The 22,530-nt window shown below is 41.0% G+C and overlaps 2 protein-coding genes across 5 annotated transcripts in view; one reads left to right on the top strand and one right to left on the bottom strand.

The window, feature by feature from the left end:
• SSBP2 (single stranded DNA binding protein 2) overlaps positions 1-22,530 on the top strand; it is a 548,369-nt gene that overhangs the window by 27,759 nt on the left and 498,080 nt on the right. The window lies entirely within an intron of this gene.
• Positions 16,720-22,530, bottom strand: part of LOC127047026 (V-type proton ATPase subunit S1-like protein) — a 31,726-nt gene continuing 25,915 nt past the window's right edge. For 2 of the 4 annotated variants that reach the window (XM_050944839.1, XM_050944840.1), the window contains 2 exons: positions 21,737-21,980; positions 16,720-20,390 (listed from right to left, as the gene is read on the bottom strand). In XM_050944839.1, coding sequence (XP_050800796.1) covers positions 20,088-20,390; positions 21,737-21,980 — 547 coding nt within the window. In that variant the 3' untranslated portion in view covers positions 16,720-20,087. The remainder of the gene's footprint in view (positions 20,391-21,736; positions 21,981-22,530) is intronic. The other 2 variants (XM_050944841.1, XM_050944842.1) reach the window with 2 other exon arrangements.

Genomic DNA, 22,530 nt, shown 5'->3' with positions numbered 1-22,530 from the left:
CAGATTAAATAGTGACTCGAACCTGCACAATTAAACTAGCATCGCCCAGTCTTAATTTAATGCTTTCAAAATATGATGAGGTCTTGGAGCTTGTTGAAATCATTAGTTTCATTCAGGCGGGTGATAAAGTGATGCATGAAATGTTCATTCTATGGCACTGACATTCATCATAATATAGGAACCTACCAAAATACATGGGAGAAGAATTCCTTTTCAGAACTGTGGTTGCATTGTTAAACTTAAAAACAAAATAAGAGATCTTTACTGGAAGAGGCAGCAGAGGCCTTCAAGTTCCTACCTAGGGTGAGTTCAATCTTTCTCTCTTTTGGATCTTTGACCCACACCTTTTCCGATAGTGCGGCCTGCTTTCTGTAAAACTGCTTTAGAAAAGCCAACCACTGCATGCTTTCAAGAAAGCTGTCAAATCTGGCCATTTGATGTTGCCATCCTGGAATTCATCAGCAACTCATAGTCTCAGTGTTCCCTATACTCCCGAGTTCAGAGAAAGTAACAACACCATATTACACCTGGATTGCTAGGCCATGAGGGAGGGAAACAATCCTTTCTGATGCCAGCTAGTGAAATGTTTATGCCATGAAATATGAGGATTGAGAACCTGGCTAATTTTAGCCTACCTCGTATAACAGCAGTTGCTCTTCTTATTTAAATGTCTATACATTTTTGTAATCTTAATAAGCTATTTGCATGAGAAACTTACTGGCACAGGCTATTAATTTCAACGTGTTGCCTTTAAATGTTGTGACCCTTTGTTCTTAGATCAAGAGCAAAAGAAGATAAGGTTACTTGATTGACTTTGATTGACCATTAATATATTGTATTTCCTCTTCTCCTTTCCATACTAAATAGTTTCAGTCTTCTTAAAGTTCTCCTCCTGTGGATTCCCCTCTCCAGGCATTGAACAATTTCCATTGCTTTATTCTGTACTGATTTTCTTATACTATATCCTTCTTTCATCTCTTCTCAGGTGACAGCTAGACATCTGTCATAAGCTTTTCAGGATGTAAGGAGGGAAAAGACTTTTCATGTCTCTAATGGTATCAGGTTGCAGTTGTAAAGGTGCTATGTTCTTCGTATGTATCTGCTTCCCCTTACTAAGCAATATGCCTTTACTGGTCAAGTGAGCTTCATCACAGGCAACCCTGACCTGACTCAACCCTCTTCTGAAGAAGAAAGACACCTGAAGCTTGTTGGGCATTCCGCAGCCCTGCTATGTCTCTTAAAGAGATCATGGGAAATCACATACGACAACAAGGAATGAACGGGGGAAGAGCTAACCCTATGGAAAGGAGCTACAGGAGAGCAGATGCCAAGGGCGTTTATGCTTGTTAAGTCTAAGATCTCTCATACAAAAGGAAGCAAGGAAAGAAAAGAGCAGGGAAAGATGAGAAAAAGCTGCTGGTTTTGGTTTTGTCTTCCTGCTGCATCTACTTCACAGTTGTGTTAGGTGGACCATCAAAGGCTATTAGTCCTTTGGGAAGCTCAAGTAGAACTGCTGAGGAGCAAAAAATGACAAGAAGGAATTGCATGACAAGGGCACAAGTAGAAATCAATAGAAGAAAGATTCTCACAGATGCTCTGACTGGCATGATGCAGGAAGAGAAAAGGTCAGAAGCTGGATGCTCTTGGGGCTAATTAAAGAAATAGCAGAGCTTTCTTTGTACAGACTAATGTCCATCTTTTTCTTAATTGTCTCCCCCGACTGTCAATCAAAATGTGAAAAGTAAAGCTGAAGTGGGAAACAGAGGACATGAGAGAGAAAGAACTCAATAAATGATATGCTGAACAAGTGGATCTTGCTGCAGGGCATAGATTGTTCACTTGTGGGAGGTCAAGAAGGATTTTCCCAACATGTACAAGATAACATATATAGCTAGGTTCACTGTAGGCGTCTTCTAATCCCTGACGCATGTGGTACTGACAACAGATGGAGCCAGGATAACAGACCCAACAGCCTGAATTACTAGCGCCTGATCCAAAGCACATTGACTTCATTGGGTTTTGGCTCAAAACTCTATATTTCAAATGAGTGCTTACAAGATATTGCCTAGATAGGTTAGACAGACCAATATGCCTGTCGTCTAAACCTTGTTTCATTTGTTATCTGTCTCACCGCACAAGTGCTAGACAAAGTCTGGTAAAGAACCATGAAAATGAACACTGCTTTCTTAACTGTCAGATCTTTATCTTGTAGTATAGATCTGTGTCCTACCATCCTAGAAGATATCTTCCTTTTTTTTTTGATAGACCCAACAAGGACTGTCAAAACTAGAGCACTAGTAGAGCAGGCATGCAATCCTATTGCAGCAGGACAAGGTGCACAGTCTACCTATGGCAGGATAGGAATGGGATGGCAATGGGAAATGTCTGAGCATTTGTTGCTTTCCTCTGAATTCCTTCTTATTTGTCAGCATTTTTCTGATAGCAAGATACCTAGAAACTGAACACAAAATTTCAGGTGTGGTCTCATCAGTTCTATCTAGAGTGACTATTACCTCCTGAACACCTTTTTGTATGCAGCTCATAATTATGTGTGTGGGGGGGGAGACGAACCATCCCCCCTACAACCAAATCACATTTAAAGCCCGTCTAATTTCCTATCTAATAAGGGAAATGCATATATATAAATCCCATTAATTTTATGTACCTTTTCAGAGTAAAGTAGACCTTTAGGTCTACAGAGCCTGCTTAGGCAGGTATAAATGACTGTTAGCACGGATATCTATCTGCTAACATTTCATCTGGTGTGTGTCTTAGAGGGTAAAGGGGTTGATATGTTAAAACTAAGGAGAAAGATTAAATCCTGCTGGCTGTACGAATCAACAATGAGAGCTCTAAGTGCTATTATCAGTGATCAGGTCATTGATAAAAATGTTAACGTTTGCAGGCGATACAAAAATTGGAGGAGTGGTAAATGAAAAGGACAGGTGTCACTGGTACAGTGTAACCTGGATCACTTGGTGAACTGGGCACAAGCAAACACTATGTGTTTTAGTACAGCTAATTGTAAATGTATGCACCTAGGAACAAAGAATGTAGGCTATAGTTACATGATGAGGGACTCTAGCCTGAGAAGCAGTGATTCTGAAAAAGAAGTGATGGTAGTGGATGATCAGCAGAACATGAGCTCCCAGTATGACACTGATCAAAAGAGGAAATCCAATCCTGGAATGCATAAACAGGGGAATCTCGGGTAGGAGTAGAGAGGTTATTTCACCTTTGTCTTTGGCACTGGTGCATCTACTGCTGGAATCCTGTGTCCAGTTCTGCTGTCTGCAATTCAAGAAGGTTTTTGATAAATTGGAGATGGTTCAGAGAAGAGCTACAAGAATGATGAAAGGATTAGAAAATGTGCATTAGTAATGGACTCAAAGAGCTCGAGCTACTTAGCCTAAAAATATCTACATGGGGAACAACTATTTAATAACGGACTCTTCAATCTAGTAGAGAAAGGCATAACATGATCCAATGGCTGGAAGCTGAAGTTATTCAACAAATTCAGACTGGAAATAAAGCGTAATTTTTTAACAGTGAGAGTAAGTAACCACTGGAACGATATACCAGGGGTTGTGGTGGATTCTCCATCACTGACAGTTTTTAAATCAAGATATGCCCTAAGAATTATTTTGAGGAAGTTCCATGGCTTGTTATACAAGTCACTTCAGGCCTTGGAATCTATAAATCTATGAAAAGATAGTAGTTGCAATGTAGCCTATGGATACAATCATTTATTCAACTACTATTTCAACTTCTGAGCAAAAGTTTTCAAGGAATCTACATTAAAAAGCATGGACTGGAAATAAGTTGATTAAAAATTCCAATATCTAGTCACATAGTCAAACAATGACTAATTTCCCCCTATCCATCGCTGTGTAAGCCCTAATAGCACACAAGCAGAGTTTGACAGGTAGGGTTTGCATGTATTTTTACAACGGACCAGAAACAGCCCTGTTTGGAGGGTGGGTGGAAGAACTGCTCACAGCCTCTCCAGGTGGTTCTGCAGAGGGGAGGAGCTTTAAAATCTGTCCGAGATTAGATAGAAGATGTGCTGGAGCAGCACATCTCTTAGCTGACCTGGCCAAGCTCCCTCCCCAAACAGCACTGCCCATTTTGGTGGCTGTATCAGCTGGCTCCAACCCTTCCTGGGCAGAGAAGGGGTTGCAGGCCCTTGTTGCAGTTTGTTCCCCTTCTAGGTGGAGCTTCCTGCTGGGTTCCTACGATCTGGACCACCAAAGGAAGTGAATATGACTCTTACCTACCTCTAATCATTGATTGTGGATGAGAACAAACTAGTTTAATATGAACTCTTCAAGGCAGGGGTCAGAGGTTTATAGATTATAAGGCTAGAAGGGACCATTATGACCTAGTCTGACTTGCATAACACAGGCCAGCTTTCCCTTTGTGTTTATACAATGCACAGCACAATGCGGCTACTAAGTACGACCAGAACACAAACGACTAATACCAAATCTCAGCTTTTGCAAACATCAGGTCCAGGACCAGTTCCCCTTCCTGCTTCAGATTTTACTAATCAAAAGAGAACACTTCAGCTCACCAGTTTCATTTCTAGGGCATGGAGTTTTTTGTTTGCTTTAGTTTTTAAATTCAAAGTAAAAATACAAAAAGGGAAATGATTCCTTAAAATAACAAAATGCAAGTCCTTAGAGAGCAGTTTGTAGCACAGTTCCATGTGTTTGCATTTCCAGTGCTGATGCAGTGGCTTCATGAGCTTGTACCTAACAAAATAATGTAATAGAGGAAAAACGGTTGGTGGAGCTGAGATAGGAACTAGCTTTTTTTTGACCAGACAAATTTTCTACAAGATCAACTGATGTCGTTTGGAAAACTTTAAAAAGTCTAAATCTATCATAGTGTATACAGTGTTCTATCAATTTTGTGTCACCCCAACCCCCCATGTTTCCTTGTCCTGCTCCCATAAAAGACAATGGAAAACTTTAGCACTGTAAGATCTGCTCCATCATTCTGTTAGTGACATAGTAACAATTTCCTCATTCACAATTCTGTTTCTGATGTAAAATATGGAATAAGCAGCCACAGTGGATGACAGATGAAGAAATAAAACTTTTGGCATCTAGCCTGGGGTGCCTCTTACATTGTTTTGCTAGTGAACAGCAAACCCCTCTAGGCTCTGTTCACTCACAGCCACCAACATGTAAAGTCACACCCAGCTGAATACATCAATGCTATGTCTAGCCATCCATGAATAGATACAGTGTGACACCTACATATCCCTCAGTCTCAGCCTTGCTCCCCAGAAATGTGCATCTTCTATCGTCTAGTGGGCTACTGAACAGTACAAGTTCATAATTAGTCCATCATTCCAACAAAGGGTAATGAATATGCACTAGCCCTGTTGATCTAAGTAGACATTTCCCACACACTGTAATCAAATAAACTGGTTTATATAAAACAATAAAATAAGTTTATTAACTAGAGAAAGATAGAATGTAAGTGATTTACAACTGATAAGGCAGAAAAGTCAGAGTTGCTTACAAAAGAAATAAAAAGATAAACACACAAGCTAATTCATAAACTTTACCAAGACCAATAAAAGCAAAAAGGTTTCTCTCACCCACAAGCTTTCCACAATCTGTACTGTCTGGAAAAATACCCAAGCCAGGACCGCTTTACGCAGTTCAATGCTGTACCATTGTCTTTCAAGCAACTTTGCTGTCACGAGCAAAGATGGAGGAGGAGAGGAATCTAGAGTTATTTTTCACCCTTCTCTTACTCTGACCCTTTGTACTGGAAAAGTCTTTGCATGGTCATGGAGTCAGGCAGTTCCATGGTGTATATGAGCTGCCAACTGTCCCTCAGGTAAATTGGAAACTTCTTGTTTACAACTTCCCTACTGGTGAATCTCCAATTAAGCAGGTAATGTCCTTTTATCATCTAGTGAGGGTGCTAGTGTGCCACTTCCTGGACACTAGAGTGCAAATAAGTGATGGTCACATAAACACCACCCTATACCGGAAACCTACGGACCACTATACTTACCTACTTGCCTCCAGCTTCCATCCAGGACACATCACATGAGCCATTGTCTACAGCCAAGCCCTATGATACAACCGCATTTGCTCCAATTCCTCAGACAGAGACAAACACCTAAAAGATCTCTATCAAGCACTCCTAAAACTACAATACTCATCTTGGAAAGTGAGGAAACAGATTGACAGAGTGATACGGGTACCCAGAGGTCACTTACTACAGGACAGGCCCAACAAGGAAAATAACAAAACACCACTGGCCGTCATGTACGGCCCCCACTAAAACCTCTCCAGCGCATCATCAATGATCTACAACCTATCCTGGAAAACAATCCCCCACTCTCACAGGCCTTGGGAGGCAGGCCAATCCTCACTTACAGACAGCCCTCCAGCCTGAAGCAAATACTCACCAGCAACTACACACCACACCACAGAAACACTACCCCAAGAACCAATCCCTGTAACAAACCCTGTTTCCCTCTCTGTCCCCATATCTACTCTAGCGACACCATCAGAGGACCCAATCACACCAGCCACACCATCCCCAGAGGCTCATTTTCCTGCACATCTACTAATGTGATATATGCCATCATGTGCCAGCAATGCCCCTCTGCCATGTATATTGGCCAAACTGGACAGTCTCTACGTAAAAGGATAAATGGACACAAATCAGACACCAGGAATGGTAACATACAAAAGCCAGTAGGAGAACACTTCAATCTCCCTGGGCACAAATAACAGATTTAAAAGTAGCCATTCTTCAACAAAAATACTTCAAAAACAGACTTCAAAGAGAAACTGCAGGGCTACAATTCATTTGCAAACTTAACACCATCAATTTGGGCTTGCATGGGAACTGGGAGTGGCTGGCTCACTACAAAAGCAATTTTCCCTCTCTTGGTATTGACACCTCCTCATCAATTATTGGGAGTGGAGCACCTCCACCCTAACTGAATTGGCCTTCTACATTGGTTCTCCACTTGTAAGGTAACTCCCTTCTCTTCATGTGCCAATATATATTTAGACCTGTATCTGTAATTTTCACTCTATGCATCTGAAGACGTGGGTTTTTTTACCCACGAAAGCTTATGCCCAGACAAATCTGTTAGTCTTTAAGGTGCCACTAGACTCCTCGTTGTTTATGTGGATACAGACTAATATGGCTACCCCTCTGATAGAGTGTGCTTTTGTCTTTGAGAAAATGGCCTGAGGGCATTACCCAGAACTACAGTCTATTTTCAGTAACAATCGTATAACAAGATCTCCTAGCTCCATATACAATGTTGATACACACATTTTAACAGGACAGTGGTTCCGTGGATTATGAGTTTTCAAATGATACCTCACAAGGCATACTTTGTACAAAATATATCATAGCCATATAAAAAAGTGGTGAATATGGGGTGCCACAGTAATGAAGAACAAAAGAAGAGAACATTTCTTTGCAGAATATTTCTAAAAGCTTTCACAAGATGTCAACCTCTTTACGGGACAACTCATTATACTGGAACATGAGAACTCTGGCCTTGAGGAGGGTCAGAGAAACAATGAATTACATAGGCACAAATTCCAGGAGGCCCCTTCTGTTTTTATACATAGCCCATACATTCAGTTAAAATACTGGCTTCTTCAGGCTCAGATGCCTGCAGAATGAATTAATCTATCCTGGTTTCCACTAATTTCTTTCCTTTGTTTTGAGAGCAGTCCATTGTGGGCAACAGGAAAGCTGGGATCAGGACCCACTGGAGACTTCTGCTAATAAGTGACTACTGTATGTGTTGTTATGAGGTAGAAAAACATGTCATGGCCTGGCTGGAATAAAAAATATAGAAATAGTCCCAGCTTTGGGTGGACGTTCTTATAAACCAAAATAAAGAACAGTGGCTTATCATTTATTTATCCATTTCCTTACCAGAAAGAAAAAACGGGACTTTCCTGAGAAACTGCTGGTCTTAAGGAGATCACTAAAGGCTTATTACTACAGTCAAACTTCGGGATCCTTTTCTTACTAACAAGCTCCTGTGTGTACTTGAGCAAGACCAGATAGTCTTAGACTTGAGCTCTATTATGCTAGGATGGAAGAAAAACAGCTGAACAAAAGGTGGAGACACAACCGCCGCAATCTAATAAGGGATCCTATTCTTTATATGTCATTTTGACAAGGAAAAGTACGGTAGCTTTCCTCCCTTTCTCACCTCCCCCATCTTCTATCGTCCTCTGTAACAAATATGAGCCTCTGAACATATGAACACAAACTATACATCTCTCATTACTAATACACTAATAAATACTACTTGGCACCTATGAAGTTCTTTACATGTTCAACACACTGTACAAATATTGATTTTATGCAAATAGATATTGTAACAGGCTACCATTCCTCCATTAACTTGGTCACAGTTGAATCTGAGAGAGCGTCTGGGGAAATAGGATTGAAAGAAAAGTGTTTATTGTGGCCTGTCACCAAATCTAGAGAAGTCAGGTGCTGCTCTGTGAGGGCTCTGGCTAAATAAAGTTTGTTGGATTCTATTTCACTTTCCACAGGCACAGTAGTCAACCCTATCACAAGGTTGTCCCACTGGGTATAAGGGACCAGTTCCTGGGTGAAGAAGTGGCTCAAACTTAGCTCTTTTATACAGCTCCATGTGCTGTAGTATCTGAGCACCTCATAATCATCAGTGTATATACCCTCACACACTCTGTTCAGAGGTAGGGCAATACTATTTTCCTCATTTTACAGATAGAGGACCTAAAGCTCAGAGAGGTCAAATGACTTGCTCAAGGTCACATGAGAAGTCTGCAGTGGAGTAGGGACTTGAACCTAGAAGTAGTCCAATCTTGAGGCTAATGTCCAAACCACTGGACCACTCTTCTCAAAGTGAACTCACCCCAGCCAAGACTAGGATGATATTGGTTGTAAGGGGAAACTGCCATAACGAGTCAGCAGAACATTGTGCCTGCCTTCCCATGAAGGCATCTGCGTTAGTACTCATTAGTGAGAGCCAAAGGGTGTTAAATAAACATCTGTTATTGGTGAAAAGTCAGAGACCTTCATTATATTACAGAGATAGAATATGTGATTTTTTTACTTAGATTGGGACAGTGAGGTGTAAACTAGAAGAGAAGTGATCTAGCATTAGAATAGGGAAGTGAATTGTTAAAGAGTCTGCTTGTTTTAAATACACTTTATCTGTGTGGTGCTTAGGGGGATGTATGCTGACCCAGACAACAGTATTGTTTTCTTAGATTTAAGGTTCAATTGGTTAATGGCCATTTATAAACAAGCAGGATATATGGTTGGGAAGATTAAGGCATCATCTGGTTCCAGAATATTAAGGAATGCTGATGGTTTGGAAAATATTTAGCAATCCTCATCTGCATTTCTAATCTCAGAGGGGTCATAATTTTAGGGAAGGGCTGGTTGGATTGTATCAAGTGATACAAAACTGAACTCTATTTATTTAGATGGAGCCATGAGGAGGAACAGAAATCCTCAAAGGGTTCAAGAACTGTCTGAAAACATCAGGGCCTTGCTGCCTGAGCTGCCTATAAGATCTAAAGGGGACATTGATGTTCTGGGGTCCAGAGATTGGCCATGAAGGGGAACCAAGCAACACTGAAGACTTGGTGCATACAAGCACACAAACGCCTCCCATTGGAAGGGAGTCTGATTACTCAGGCTCAGTTATGATGGATATATTACTGTCTGATTCACCTCTGGTTATAATTTCATCTTTCCTGAAAACTGAATGACTGAGACAAGAGCTGAAGAGTTTGCTTATAATCACTTGGACATAAGAATCAGACTTCTTTTCTTTACTCCCCATTTAGCAGTTACAGTGAGGATCTGGCTGATTTATTAGGATCACTTTCTAAAAAGGCTGGTAGGTTCCTGACTGATAACCAAGAGCACCTGGGTATGCTTTTTAGACAGTTATCGAACCCATGCCAAAATGGTGCCACAAGGGAAAGTCCTTCAATTTGCTGAAGGGAGCCTTGAGCCAGGCAGGTATTATACATAAATTAATTAGAATTTATATTTTTATTTCAGTCACTCCTAGGATCCCCTGTGATGGACCAGGGCCTGTTGTAATAGGCATGGTGCAAACACACTAAACAAAAAGATGGTCCTGGATGGGTCGAGAGGGTTATGAAAGTGTATGTATATGGTATGGGTTGACTTCAGTGGAGCTTTGTTGATTTGGCCCTGAGTGTATAAAGACTTGAGAAATTACTTAAGAGTCTATATTAGTCTCACTTATTAGGAGTTTATTAGAAATTGTGCTTGTGATGTGTGTTGTGAGGGATTAACCAGCATATGACAGATGCAATCTGGGAAGGAGGCGTGGATGAATTGGTGTTGGAGTAATAGTCCAAATATTGATGGCTTTGGATTGATTTCTGCCCTCCACCTAGAGGCGTCAACTTCTCCTGGCTTTGATGGGTGCTCAATCCCCCCACTCCTGCCCTGACTCCACCCCTCCCCCACTCCCTCCTGCCCCTGCCCCGCCCCCATTCCAATCTCTTCCCCAAAGTCCCTGACCCAACTCCACCCTGTCCCTGACTCTATGGGACTCCTTCCCCAAATCCCCACCCCAGCCTCGCTTCTTCCCAGCCTCCTCCCCTGAGTGCACCATGTGCCCGCTCCTCCTCCTCCCTCCCACAGTTTGTTATGCCACCAAACAGCTGTTTCACGGTGGCAAGCACTGGGAGGAGAAGTGGGGATGCAGAATACTCAGGGGAGGAGGTGGAGGAGAGCTGGGGTGGGGCAGGGAGCGTGGCTGCTGGTGGGTGCAAAGCATGCACCAATATTTCCCTGTGGTTGTTCCAGCCCAGGAGCACACTCGGAGTCAGTGCCTATGCTTCCACCTTCCTGTACACTACTGGAGCTGTTTGGCCAGTATGTAGGTATAGCGCTAACTTCAATTAATAAACTTGTTTTATTTGCAGACTTTTACTTCAACAAATGGAGGCCACCTTTCCAAGTTATTAGATAGGTAGAATGGATATTAAGATCATTCCTTTATTTGAAATTAGCCTGCTAGAATGAATTTCAGATTGCTCTGTTGTTGATCATAGAAGAAAACCTCTGCTGGGTGTAGAGGCAGATGCACAATGATGTCTCTTGTGCTTTTATTTTACTTATTGGATGCTTAGGGTGACTAATAAAATTTTTTATCCAAAAAGGAATTTCAAATCCATTTTGTTTAACTTAAGCAATGGGGTACTGTTGAACCATACGAATTTTAGGGAGGTTAAATAGGACTAATCAGACTTTGTACAGATTAACCTTAAATCTCTCACTCACTGAATACAGTTAGGAAAAGGAAAACTTTCGTCTCTCAACGGGCAAGAGTAGGAAGCATGAGAACTGCCACAGAGGTAGTACGTCTAGCAGTTAGAAAAAGAGACTGGATTCCATTCTCTGCCACTGAATCATGTGACATTGGCTAGGTCACCAAACTTCTGTACTTAATCTGCCAATAAAATGGGTGTGATAATAACTACCACATGGTATTGTGAGACTTGCTGTGTAAGTCACTGTGAACATCTCAGCTGAATGTTTCTGTGACATGTACAAGATTGTATTGTTATATAGTTTGCACACTCTCATGACCAAACCCAGGAATACTCCAGGTTTCATCTGCAAATTCCCAATCACTCTCTGTAGTACGTCTTCCCTGCACAGCAAGCTTTGCTATTTGAAAGCAAATCAAACAATAGGCTGGAGGAGTGGGACTGACAACACGCTGTCCAGCATTCAGAGTGATCAGTAACTTGTTTCTCAAGGTGCATATTTCGAGAGATTTAGTTTATAAAGAAATTTTAGGGAAGAAAATCTAGGCTAGTCACACCCTCAAGTCCCAATCCTGCAAGCATTTTATGCACGTGAATAGTCCCACTGAAGTCAGACATCATTGAAGCCAGTGATACTTGCCCCAGTCACCTACATGAAATTAAGCAAGTGCTTTAAGTGTATTCAATATCAGGGCCCTGACACTTTCTGATTTCAGAGGGGCTCTGCAGCAGTGCTGGGGTCTGTCTGCATGGAGCAGCTTGAAAGCTTGGGACCTGAGTTAGCAGCTCATTACTGTGCAGAGCATCCCCTGAAGTGGTACATTTTCTACCTAGCACACTTAGATGTTAACCGTACCTGCAGATTACAGGCACGTGTTTGTGTACATGAGATTTTGAATGAACACAATTGGACTGCAAAATTAAAATGTGTGCCATATCTCACAGTGGTTCCTCTATTAGAGAGTCAAGCGGGTGAAGCAATATCTTTTATTGGACCATCTTCTGTTGATGAAAGAGACAAGCTTTCAAGCGAACAGAGCTTTTTTCAGGTCAATGTTTTGCTAGATAATAAATAAACAAGTAAAACAAACAGTATATTATAACTTGACTTCTGTATAATGTGGCCTAATTATCTAAGGAGTAAAAATGCATAATAACTGTTGCTTGGAATATATGACAGTCTTTATATGTGCTGAAAATTAGTTCTGCATTCTATACAATTATTGAATGTAAACTTTTTAATTTATAGATGCAACTGTCAAGGGTGACCACTAGGAGGCTGTCATGTTCTGAATGAACAAAAATAATACTGTTACAGTATAGACATAATTTCTCTGTTAGATACCTACAAACTCAGTATTTGTTGTTGTTTTTTATACAATTCCCATAACCTTTAAGCAGTGTTCATCTTTCTAGTGGCTTACAAGAGATAGACAAACATGAACAAACAAACATGAAAACACTACATAAACAAATATGATTCTTCAATTATTTCCACATAAATTCCTACAGGAATATTATATAACTCACTACGCAGATTTCCAGCAGAACAGGAGTTCCCTTTTATTACAGGAAAAATCTATCTTCCACGAGCTTTACATGATCACTTCCCCATGCATGGTGACCCATTAATCTCTATAATATTTAGACAAGATTGTATTTACAGATATATTTATCTATTTGTCACTGTAAAACATATGCAGAACTCAAGAAGGAAGCCTAGATCATACTGAGGCCAGAGTTATCAATCTGGATCTTAAGTGACATTTGCAGAGCATTAATTTTTGTGTAATTATATATACATATTTCATCTGTTCAATTAGTGAATAGGGCATTAGACTGAGATTCACGAGACGTAATATAGGCTCTTGGGCTTCACATCTGTTTCTATTTTCTCTCCCACCTTCCATCTGATCTATTTACATTGTAAGCACTTTGGGGCAGGGACTGTCTCCTACTCTGTTTAGACAGCACCTAGAACAAAGAGGCCTCAATAGAAGTTGGGGCCTCTAAGAGCAACTGTATTATGAACAGTAATGTGATAAAAGAATACTGCTGACAGGAGGTAATCATTTAGTGCAAGTAATTTGAGGTGGGTGTTTGAATTATTATTCATTATTTGTATTATAGTAGCACCTCGAGATCCCAGTCAGGATTGGTCTGCATTGTACTAGGGGCAGCACAAACACAGAGCAAAGGGTGATCTTTGCTCCGAAGAGCTTGGCATTTCAAATTCAGAGATGTTCAAGGCCACCTAGCCAGACCTCCTGTGTAGCACAAGCCATAGAATTTCACCCACTTACCCCTATATTGAGCCCAACAACTTGTATTTGAGTAAAGCACATCTTCCACAGAGACCTAGTCTTGACGTGAAGACCTCAAGAGATGGAGCATAGACCACTTCCTGTGGTAGTTTGTTTCGGCGGTTAATCACCGTCACTGCTAAAAGTGTGTGCCTTATTTCTAACTGGGATTTGTCTGGTTTCAGTTTCCAGCCAATGCTTTTCTCCCTAGACTGAAGAGCCCATTAGTAGCTGGTGTTTTCTCCTTGTGAAGGCACTTATGTTATAATCAAGTCACCTTTCAATCTGTGCAACAAATGGATGGAGGATGAGAATAGCAGGGATAGGAACACAGAGTCTGTATCTTTCTTTACATATTTTACAATAATGTATAAAGGAGATGAGGCGGCTGTTGGAAGTGTTTATAGGGCAACAATCCAACAGAAGGAGCACAAAACCCTGTGAAGGGCCTGCGCAGTGTTGCCAACCCTTGGCATTGGAAAATCGTGTCAGATTCCACAAAACCATGAGATTGGCTTAAGGATTTTTTTTTACTGAAATGTGAGTTCTCTTTATTTCCCTTCAGGTTTCTGAGTCTCTACGGTGCTCTCAGGTCACATTTTCAACCTTTCCTCTGCAACCACATAGGTTTTCCTTTAATGAAGGCTGAGATTTTCAAGCAATTTCTTGATTTCAGCAGTTGAGGCTCTAAGAAAAACCCTTGATATCATGAGTGTCAGGGTTAAATCCCAAGAGCTGGTAACACTGCTATTGCAATGAGCTTCATGAGATAAGCAGTGCAGGCAAACTAGTATCCAATATTGTAGAGGCTGGATGCCTCCTGCAAGGTGCTGGTCGCCCTCATTTCCCATTGACATCATTAGAGTTGCCACCTCTGAGATGCACAAAAACTGTTCCCTCGCTCCCAACAAAAAGGGTCCTAGTGCCAACTATGGTTAACTTTCCCCCAGGATCCTCTACGCCCAGGCACCCGCCCAGGAGCCTCCTCCCTCAGAGGACCCCCCCTCAATTGTCCCCTCCGCCACCCCTGCCCCCCCCACCCCTGCCAGTGAGAGTCTGTCCCACTTTCCAGTCCTCTGCACCAAGAGAAGCCATTATGGTTGCAGAAGGATGAGGGCCCAGTATGCAGATTAGGCCCCAGATGCTGACCATGCTCTCATCCGTGTGATGTGTACAGTAGTAACAAGATCACTGCATAGCCACATATGTGCACAACTTACAGTGAACACTGGTCCCAAGTGGCAGAAAAAATGGCACAGTAAATCTTTTTACCGGAAACCAGCAAGGCTAAACAAAACCCAGCCAAGCGGCACCCCTAAGTCAGTGGCACTGTGAGGGGAATCAGGGCTTCACAGGTGGCAGCACCTGGAAGGGTTGAATTCCCGGTGCGCCAGGCTTTTGGGGAATCTTGAATGCTAACCAGCTTGGAAGGAGGTCATGTTGGTTTAGATGCCGATAGCATACAAGGCCCCTACGAGTTCTGTTTCTACACTTAATTCTCAACTGTGCCATGAATTTCCATCCTAAAATTCTATCCCAGGTATTTGTGAATGGATGGGTTCCACCTTGCCCTGCACTCTCTCCTGGCAGTAACTTCTCTAATGCTGATACCAGCTGGTTGCTGGCAATGATGAATTGCCGTAATATCTCTTCAACTGTTTAAGCTGTTACTGGCCTGCGGGATGGGTCAGTATTGAGAAGTGAGACTTCCATGGCATCCTCAGATGTCACAGAATGATGCTGATAGGTGAACTTCCCCCCCCCCCCCAGTCACTATTGAACCAAAGCATCAGCATGGGTTTAGTGCTGCTGGAGGTGTTGGTTTACAGATGATGTAAAACCAGAGTCCTGACCAGTTGCAGATATTGGGATCAATGGTACTTTTCACAAGAATAGGGGGATTCACCTGAGCATTGTGGTCAATTTCCTACTTGGAAATTACATTCTTCTACCAGAAATTCCTTTTCTGTTCAAAAAGACAATGATAGTCATCACTGATTATTGCTTTGCTTTGTGCTGTTGAACAGCTGCTACATTGCAAGGCAGAGGTGGCTACATTTTACCGGTGGATGAAGTGACCCCTTCTCTATCCTTAGTTATTACAACAATGAGTGCTGTACAAAACCTTGACAAAGATGGACGGACAGAGAGATCGGAATCACTCCCTGTTTTGTATGAAAAAAAAATCAAAATCTTCAGGTAAACTAGTAAAATAACCACAGTGTTAATTAAGAGAGATGAATTCAAATTACCAAATCAAGAGGGAGTTTCCATCAGTGCTTCCCAAGAACTCCACCCACCCCATTCTCCTGTAGGATACTCAATGATAACACAGTCAGTGAAGCACAAGACCCAGAGAAAGTAATGAGTGGCTCCGTGCAATTCAGAGTGACGTGTTTTTAAGGAGCTATTTGCTCCTTTGCAAAGCTAATAGAGTCACTTTAAAGGTAGTTGGGAGCTTTGCCATTTTACATCTCCTGCAGCTGCGGCCTCTTGTTTCTGACAAAAGGACAGCTTTGTGAGATTAGACAGAGCTTTGTGCAGAGTATGCCAAACCTGCACTAATACTGTTGAAATTGGGGTTGCCAAATCTCCCGGATTGTCCTGATATCTCCAGGAATTAAAGATTAATCTTTAATTAAAGATCATGGCATGTGATATAGCCTCCAGGAATACATCCAACCAAAACTGGCAACCCTAGAAACTTGAAATGTGTACCTTTAAAAACCAAACCAACCATGAACATTAGCTTTTTAAACACAATTTATTTAAGGGACTGCAATCCAATAGTGCAGGCAATTGTGGTATGTCACCTAAATCCTGAGAGAAACACTATAGATTAAACAATAGCAAAAATCAAGAGATGCCTTACAGCTCTGATCAGGCTCATGAAAGAAAAGGAAAGGATCTGAAGCAACAGTCAGCACTTCAAGAATGATACCCTCCTACACTACCAGTATACAGCAGAGGAATTGAAAATGTGTGTTTTTAGATGTTTCTTTCCCAGACATTAGGGTTCAGAACCTAAGGAGTCCCCAAGGTAAATAAAAGAAGGAACACTGTGACCCACCTAATGGTGGCCCATAGAACTGCTCTATAGTCCTCCAGTAACTGGTGCCCAAATAGGAGTGCTAGTGGTTTTTGAAGGAAAGTTGACTTCTGTATTGATTATTTCTTTTAACAAGTAACATAGGTTCCAGAACCTTTGAGGGCTCAGGGTGGAGGATATGAGCAGTCATCTTAAAGGCTGACCAGTTCCCCATAATAAGTCTATACTCCTTACACTGCATATGATGTTGAATCTAAACAAAGCAAGGTAGACATCTGGAACCCAAGAACCAAGATTGATTTTGTTAATGAAAAGTGGCTCATAAGGACACTTTTTACCAGTGACCCTCTTTTAATACGGAACAGGGGCAGTGAGATCAAATGGATCCTTCCTTGTAATGTGCACTTGAACACAGCTAAACAAAACGCTATTATTAACATAAACCCCAAGTCCACTTGAGGGACTGCCTTTCCCCTGGGCAATATTCTCACAGGTGTGGCTGATGTAGTCTTGCTGGAGCCCCAGTGGTTTTAAGAGTGAAGGAGATGCTAGCTAGGGCATTTTCCTTGGGGAGTCCTCAATTTTGGAACTTCCTCCCCACCTTAGTTCCAAAACAATCCTAATCTATTGACCTCCAAAGCGTGCTGTGAGACCCATCTATTTACCAATCCTATTGTAGTGAGAGGCATGATAAGAATTGGCATTTGTGAGTCCAGGGGCATTGGCTAGGTATGGTTTCATCTGTGGCTGGTATTGTCTGGTTTTGTGGTTAGAAGAAACTGCTTTATCTGGTGGTAGTTTGTTGGGGAGGGTGGCTAATTGGACTAAGGTGCTTGAGATAGATGTTTCTAAAATAATTCTCTATACATCTAAATAAATATGTTGGGTTTATTACTAAAACCACTCTTTACAAAATCAGGCATGAAACAGAGTTGGTTGCGGATCTGAAGGGCCAATACATTCCAATAAATACTGATCTCTAGTACTTTGTTAAGTGTAAAGCTCCTCATCTGATCATTGTGCATGGAATCTAAAAAGTGAATGCTTCAAGTCAAAACTTTGCAGTCTACAGCCTTTGGGTGCCACTGGCTAATTAATGGACCCATATCTATATATTGCTGACCTTGGTTATCTCCACTTTGATTATTCCGTTAGGTATCTATATAAAATTCCAATGACATTAGGTGATGAATTTTCCACAAATAACAATAGTTTACACATCACCTGAACTCCCTTAGACTTCTGCATAAGTGAATCCTTCCAGATTTGTGGATGCATTTATGTAAAGATTAAACTAGAGCAGATAAAACATATGACTGATATTAATTTGCTGAGCCATTTAATTCAGTGTAACTATTGACTCAGATAGTGACAACTGAATGTACTAACTGTGGGCCTTATCCCACATCCACTGAAGACAATGAAAGCCTTTCCATTGACTTCAAAAGGAGTTGGGTCAGTTTCTACATTTGACCTTTTCTTCTGCTGAAGGTATGAAATAAACTTACAAAAAAGCAACATGTTTTTATGTTTAATGCTCTGTACCAAGTAATACGCCTGATATGATCTGCAAATCATGTTTGAAACAAAACAAAGAATGGTAGTATTAATATGTATTTGTTTTAACAAATATAAGTTGTTTCTTCATTGTACTAAAACTTGATCTTAAGCAAATGTTGGATGGGCAGACTGGAAGTTTGTGCCAGTTCAGCCCATTTTTAAGCAACCAATTAATTTTGATCAAGTTTGCTTGTTTCAGAATGTCCTAATTGTTCTAAAATGTTGTTTATATGACACACTCAAAATGCTCTGACTGCAACTCTCAGACTGACTGTGCAAATCCAGATTTTTGTCTTACAGGACTGGATCATCTTCATCAGTGAGAGTGTGCTTTGGCAGCCTAGAGGGCAGCTTTACAGTCTGTCACTTACTCCTGCTTATTGTTCAACAAGGATCTTTTTGAAGTACCTCACTCAGTGAACCACTTGCTCCAGAATGACTTCACCAGCACGTCTCTCTGTTGCTGGGCCTGATGAATTGTCTAACTGCAATGCACTCCCAACAGGAGTTTAGGACATATCTCCGTGAGTGCAAGGAACCCTAAAATACATTCATGTTTAACTACAGTTTGGAAAGATCATATTCTATTGATTAGCTTCTTTTCTCTAAGATTAAAAAGAGGGTTGGTTACTAAATCTGGGTTTGCAAAAGTTTTGCCAAAATATTCTTTTAGGATTAACTTTGGCCCAGTAGTAACATAGGTAGCTCATTATCACCTTCCTTCTTGCTGAGAGCAAGAGCAAAATTAAGACTAATTTTGGGTTCTCTAACCCTGGCAATGTCAATTGATAGGCTTGTTAACAAGATGAAATTTTAATCTCCCACAGGAGGGAGAAGTGAAAATTATGTCTTGTTTCTAAATACCCCTTGCCTGCTGGTGGCTTCCAGCCAACATACTTTATATGTATTTTCAGGTGTAGAACCACCATGTAGCTGTGACTTCAATGTCTTGCATGGGAGACTGACAGGATTTAGTTGCAAAAAAATTAGCCTAGAATTAAAGTGTGTAAAACCCATACTCTCTCTCTTGGCATAAAGCTCAGCAGGTGAAGTATGGGAAAGTCTATGGCCAGATGTCTACAGCTCCACCAGCACCTCAACAAAGTAAGTCTCATGCCAAAACATACAAAAACATTTGAGATGCCACAGTTCCAAAGATCCATCACCATTTCACTGGGGAGGTGGATGATATCAAAATGGTCTTTATGTATGTGGAGAGTATAAAGGAGGAGAAGGATTTTCATGATGGCACAAGGGGAATAAAACTAGAAATAACTGAACAAAATTAAGACAAGAAAAACTTAAGATGAGAATCAGCAAAGACTTCTAATGGGTGGAATCTATTTATACTGTTGCATATACTTTCTAAGGAAAGGAAGGAAGCTGTTTTGCCAGGGACACTTAATACAGACCAATAAACAGACCAATGAACAGACCAATAAAAAATACAGTGCAAGGAAAAAACTCAGCCTTTGAGGAGATGAGTTAGGAGATATTATTCATCTTAATATTAATTATTAATCTTTATTTAACCCTAAGGTTCTGTTACCAATTCCTCTGTTCAGTGTTTGTAAGGTGGCTGTAATGAATTGTTTTTGTAATATGAGAGCAGACGCTAACCATGTTCATTCCCTCACTCCCATGGGAGATTTTTCTATTGTTCTGATTTCCAAGACATCTTTTAACTGGGTCTCAAGCAATAAGCCAGAGAATGGCTAAACAAGCAGTCTGATATATTTATTTTTTCTTTAATCAAATAAATCATTTGGTGAACATTTTTAGCTACTGTACAACTAAACAGGACAGAATAGCAGAAAGAAAATACCAATAGCCAGAAAGAGACACACTCTTCTAAATATAGACTTTACAGAACTGTTGACTTCTAAGTTCATAGGACTCATTTCCATTGCTTCTCAGTGGTTCTTTTTCATCTACCATGTCACTGTCTTTCATTTGTGCAAAATAGGCAGGAGAGGCTTTGCTTTCATAATGCCTATCAAGAGACTTCAGGTGGATCAACATATGGAGAGCATAGGCCAGGACTAGAAGCAGAACCAGTGACATAATCAAGCCCATCAGAATTGCTGGTGAAAAAAAGGATGCACAATCTTTGGCATAAGCAAACTGTCCTCCTTCAATGTTAAAGCCTTGAATCTGTTAAGAGAGTAAAAGGATTTATATAAAAAATCCTCACTTTCTTGGTTAGGGGGCAGTTCATGATTTTGCTCCTACTGCTAAGTAAGAATTTTTAAGCCAATGTTTACATATTAAAAAATGTATCTAGCAGCACTGGCTGGATTTGATTCACTCAGTTTATTCATGTCAATGTTTTAGAAACAGTCAGTAATTCTAATCCTCTTGGATCTGGGGCCCAAAGGATTTGCAGTTTGATTTTAAACAATCTGTTTGTTCTGTGATCACTTTCGAGAGCCAAGTCAAATTTAACTGTGAGCTTGATCACTCTAGTTTACATTGTTTGGAAGGAATCAATAGTTTCCCTGTTTCTGATTATACAAACACGGACACAGGCATCCAAAAAATGACCAAGAAAACACTGACAGTTGCCTACCTCTAATAATTAGATTGCGGGACCAGATTCAGTCCTGTCTATGTGGATGCAACTCCACTGAAATAAGCAATTTTGCATTCAGATGTGGTCTGAATTTGGCCCACAGACTATAAATTTCACCTATGGCTGCAAACAAGTGAGAGTTACTTTAACTCTAGGATGAAGTAAATCTGCTGTGCAATCGTGCATAGAGAAGACAGATGGGATTGGCTGCCTGTCTCAGATTGCTCTGGAGTTTTAAAGACCTACCCCTCTTTTGTAGCTACCCTCATCTTCCCCCTCTTACCCATACTCTATTTATTTATTTTGCTCCTTCTTAGCTGAAGGGTCCATTCCTGGGTGAGCTGTTAGCTTTGGCCTCTTATCTCCCCTAATTCTGATAAGGAGATGGGGTCAATGACTGTTGTAAAAAATCCGCCTTGACTGACCTCACAAATGGACCCAGGTGTGATCTATTCACAGAATATTGGGTTATGGAACACTTAACTTCCTTTCCCAGCTGACTGGTGGTCAGCTGGAGCTGCAGGCCCTTTCTTTCCCAGCTGACTGACGGTATGCAAGGACAGCTGGAGACGTGCTGACAGTGCTCAATGAAGGCTCTTCTGAAGTTGGCCTTAAGAGCCCAATTGCCAAATACACAAGGAACAAAGGTACAGAGATGTAGAGCAGAAGGTGACACTCTTATGTGTTATGCTGACGTATACCCCTAAGAAGAAATTAGATACCAAACCCATGCAGCCCTTCATCTCCCTTAACATGAAGTTAAGCACAAGACTTTAAATCTTCTTTTCTGTTCGATTTCTACTCTTTGATCCATCTCTGGAGATCCTATAAACTGCTTATAGTATGTCACCGTTTTCTTGGCACCAAGGCCTAGAGGTGCCAGTCAGCACACCTGTGACATTTTCTTCGCTTAACTTCATCTTATTACCTGGAAATCGATAAAAGTGACTTCCCAGAGCCTGGACACATCATTTGCGGAGCTGGGCATCAGGAGTGCATCATACCTCTGCAAGCTGCTCACATGTTCGCAATGATAGGAATAACTTGCTGGAGCATATATTCTGGTTGCGTTAAATGTTGCTTGCACAGAATGGTTGTAAAGCAGCTGTATTCTGCATAAACGAAACCAGTTCTGAACAGACAGCTTGTAATAACTCTTTATCAATAAAAATCTGAAAATAATTTTTTTTAAAAAGAGAGAATTAGTAAAGTTGCAAAAGTGAGGGCATATACTGTTGAATCCAGCATGCAGAACAGCCATACAGGACTCATTGAAGTTGACAGATCTATGCCAATTTACACTAGAGAAGGATCTGGCTCTTTCTTGCTATATGGGAGACCCGAGTCTGGAAAATAATTTTTGATTCCTTGTTGCTGCAGCTGAAGAAGATCATTGGTCACATAGGACTGGTCCCAGGCTGAGCAAGGTAGTCACAAAAATCCTGAGCATCTTCTGACTGCCTAATTATGGAACAGCACTAGAAGAATATCATCCATTCTGCTTCCTTCCCTGCTATTACAGATCACATGCTGCCCAGGGAGCTGACTGATAAGAGGCAAATCGGCAGAGGAAAACAAAGTAAAAATAGATGGAAGAAATTCCACTGGTTAAAAAAAACTTAACCCAGTCAAGCAAGGGGTAAATTAGAAAACATCATATTGCCACTAGCTTGTGCTCCCATGTAAATATAGTTTTCCAAACCACATGTAGGTGAGCTCTGA

Source organism: Gopherus flavomarginatus, chromosome 3 (assembly GCF_025201925.1).
Source record: "Gopherus flavomarginatus isolate rGopFla2 chromosome 3, rGopFla2.mat.asm, whole genome shotgun sequence".
In the NCBI taxonomy this organism is placed as follows: Eukaryota; Metazoa; Chordata; order Testudines; family Testudinidae; genus Gopherus; species Gopherus flavomarginatus.
Note: the sequence above shows the minus strand (reverse complement) of the source record. Positions and strands in the feature narration are given on the sequence as shown.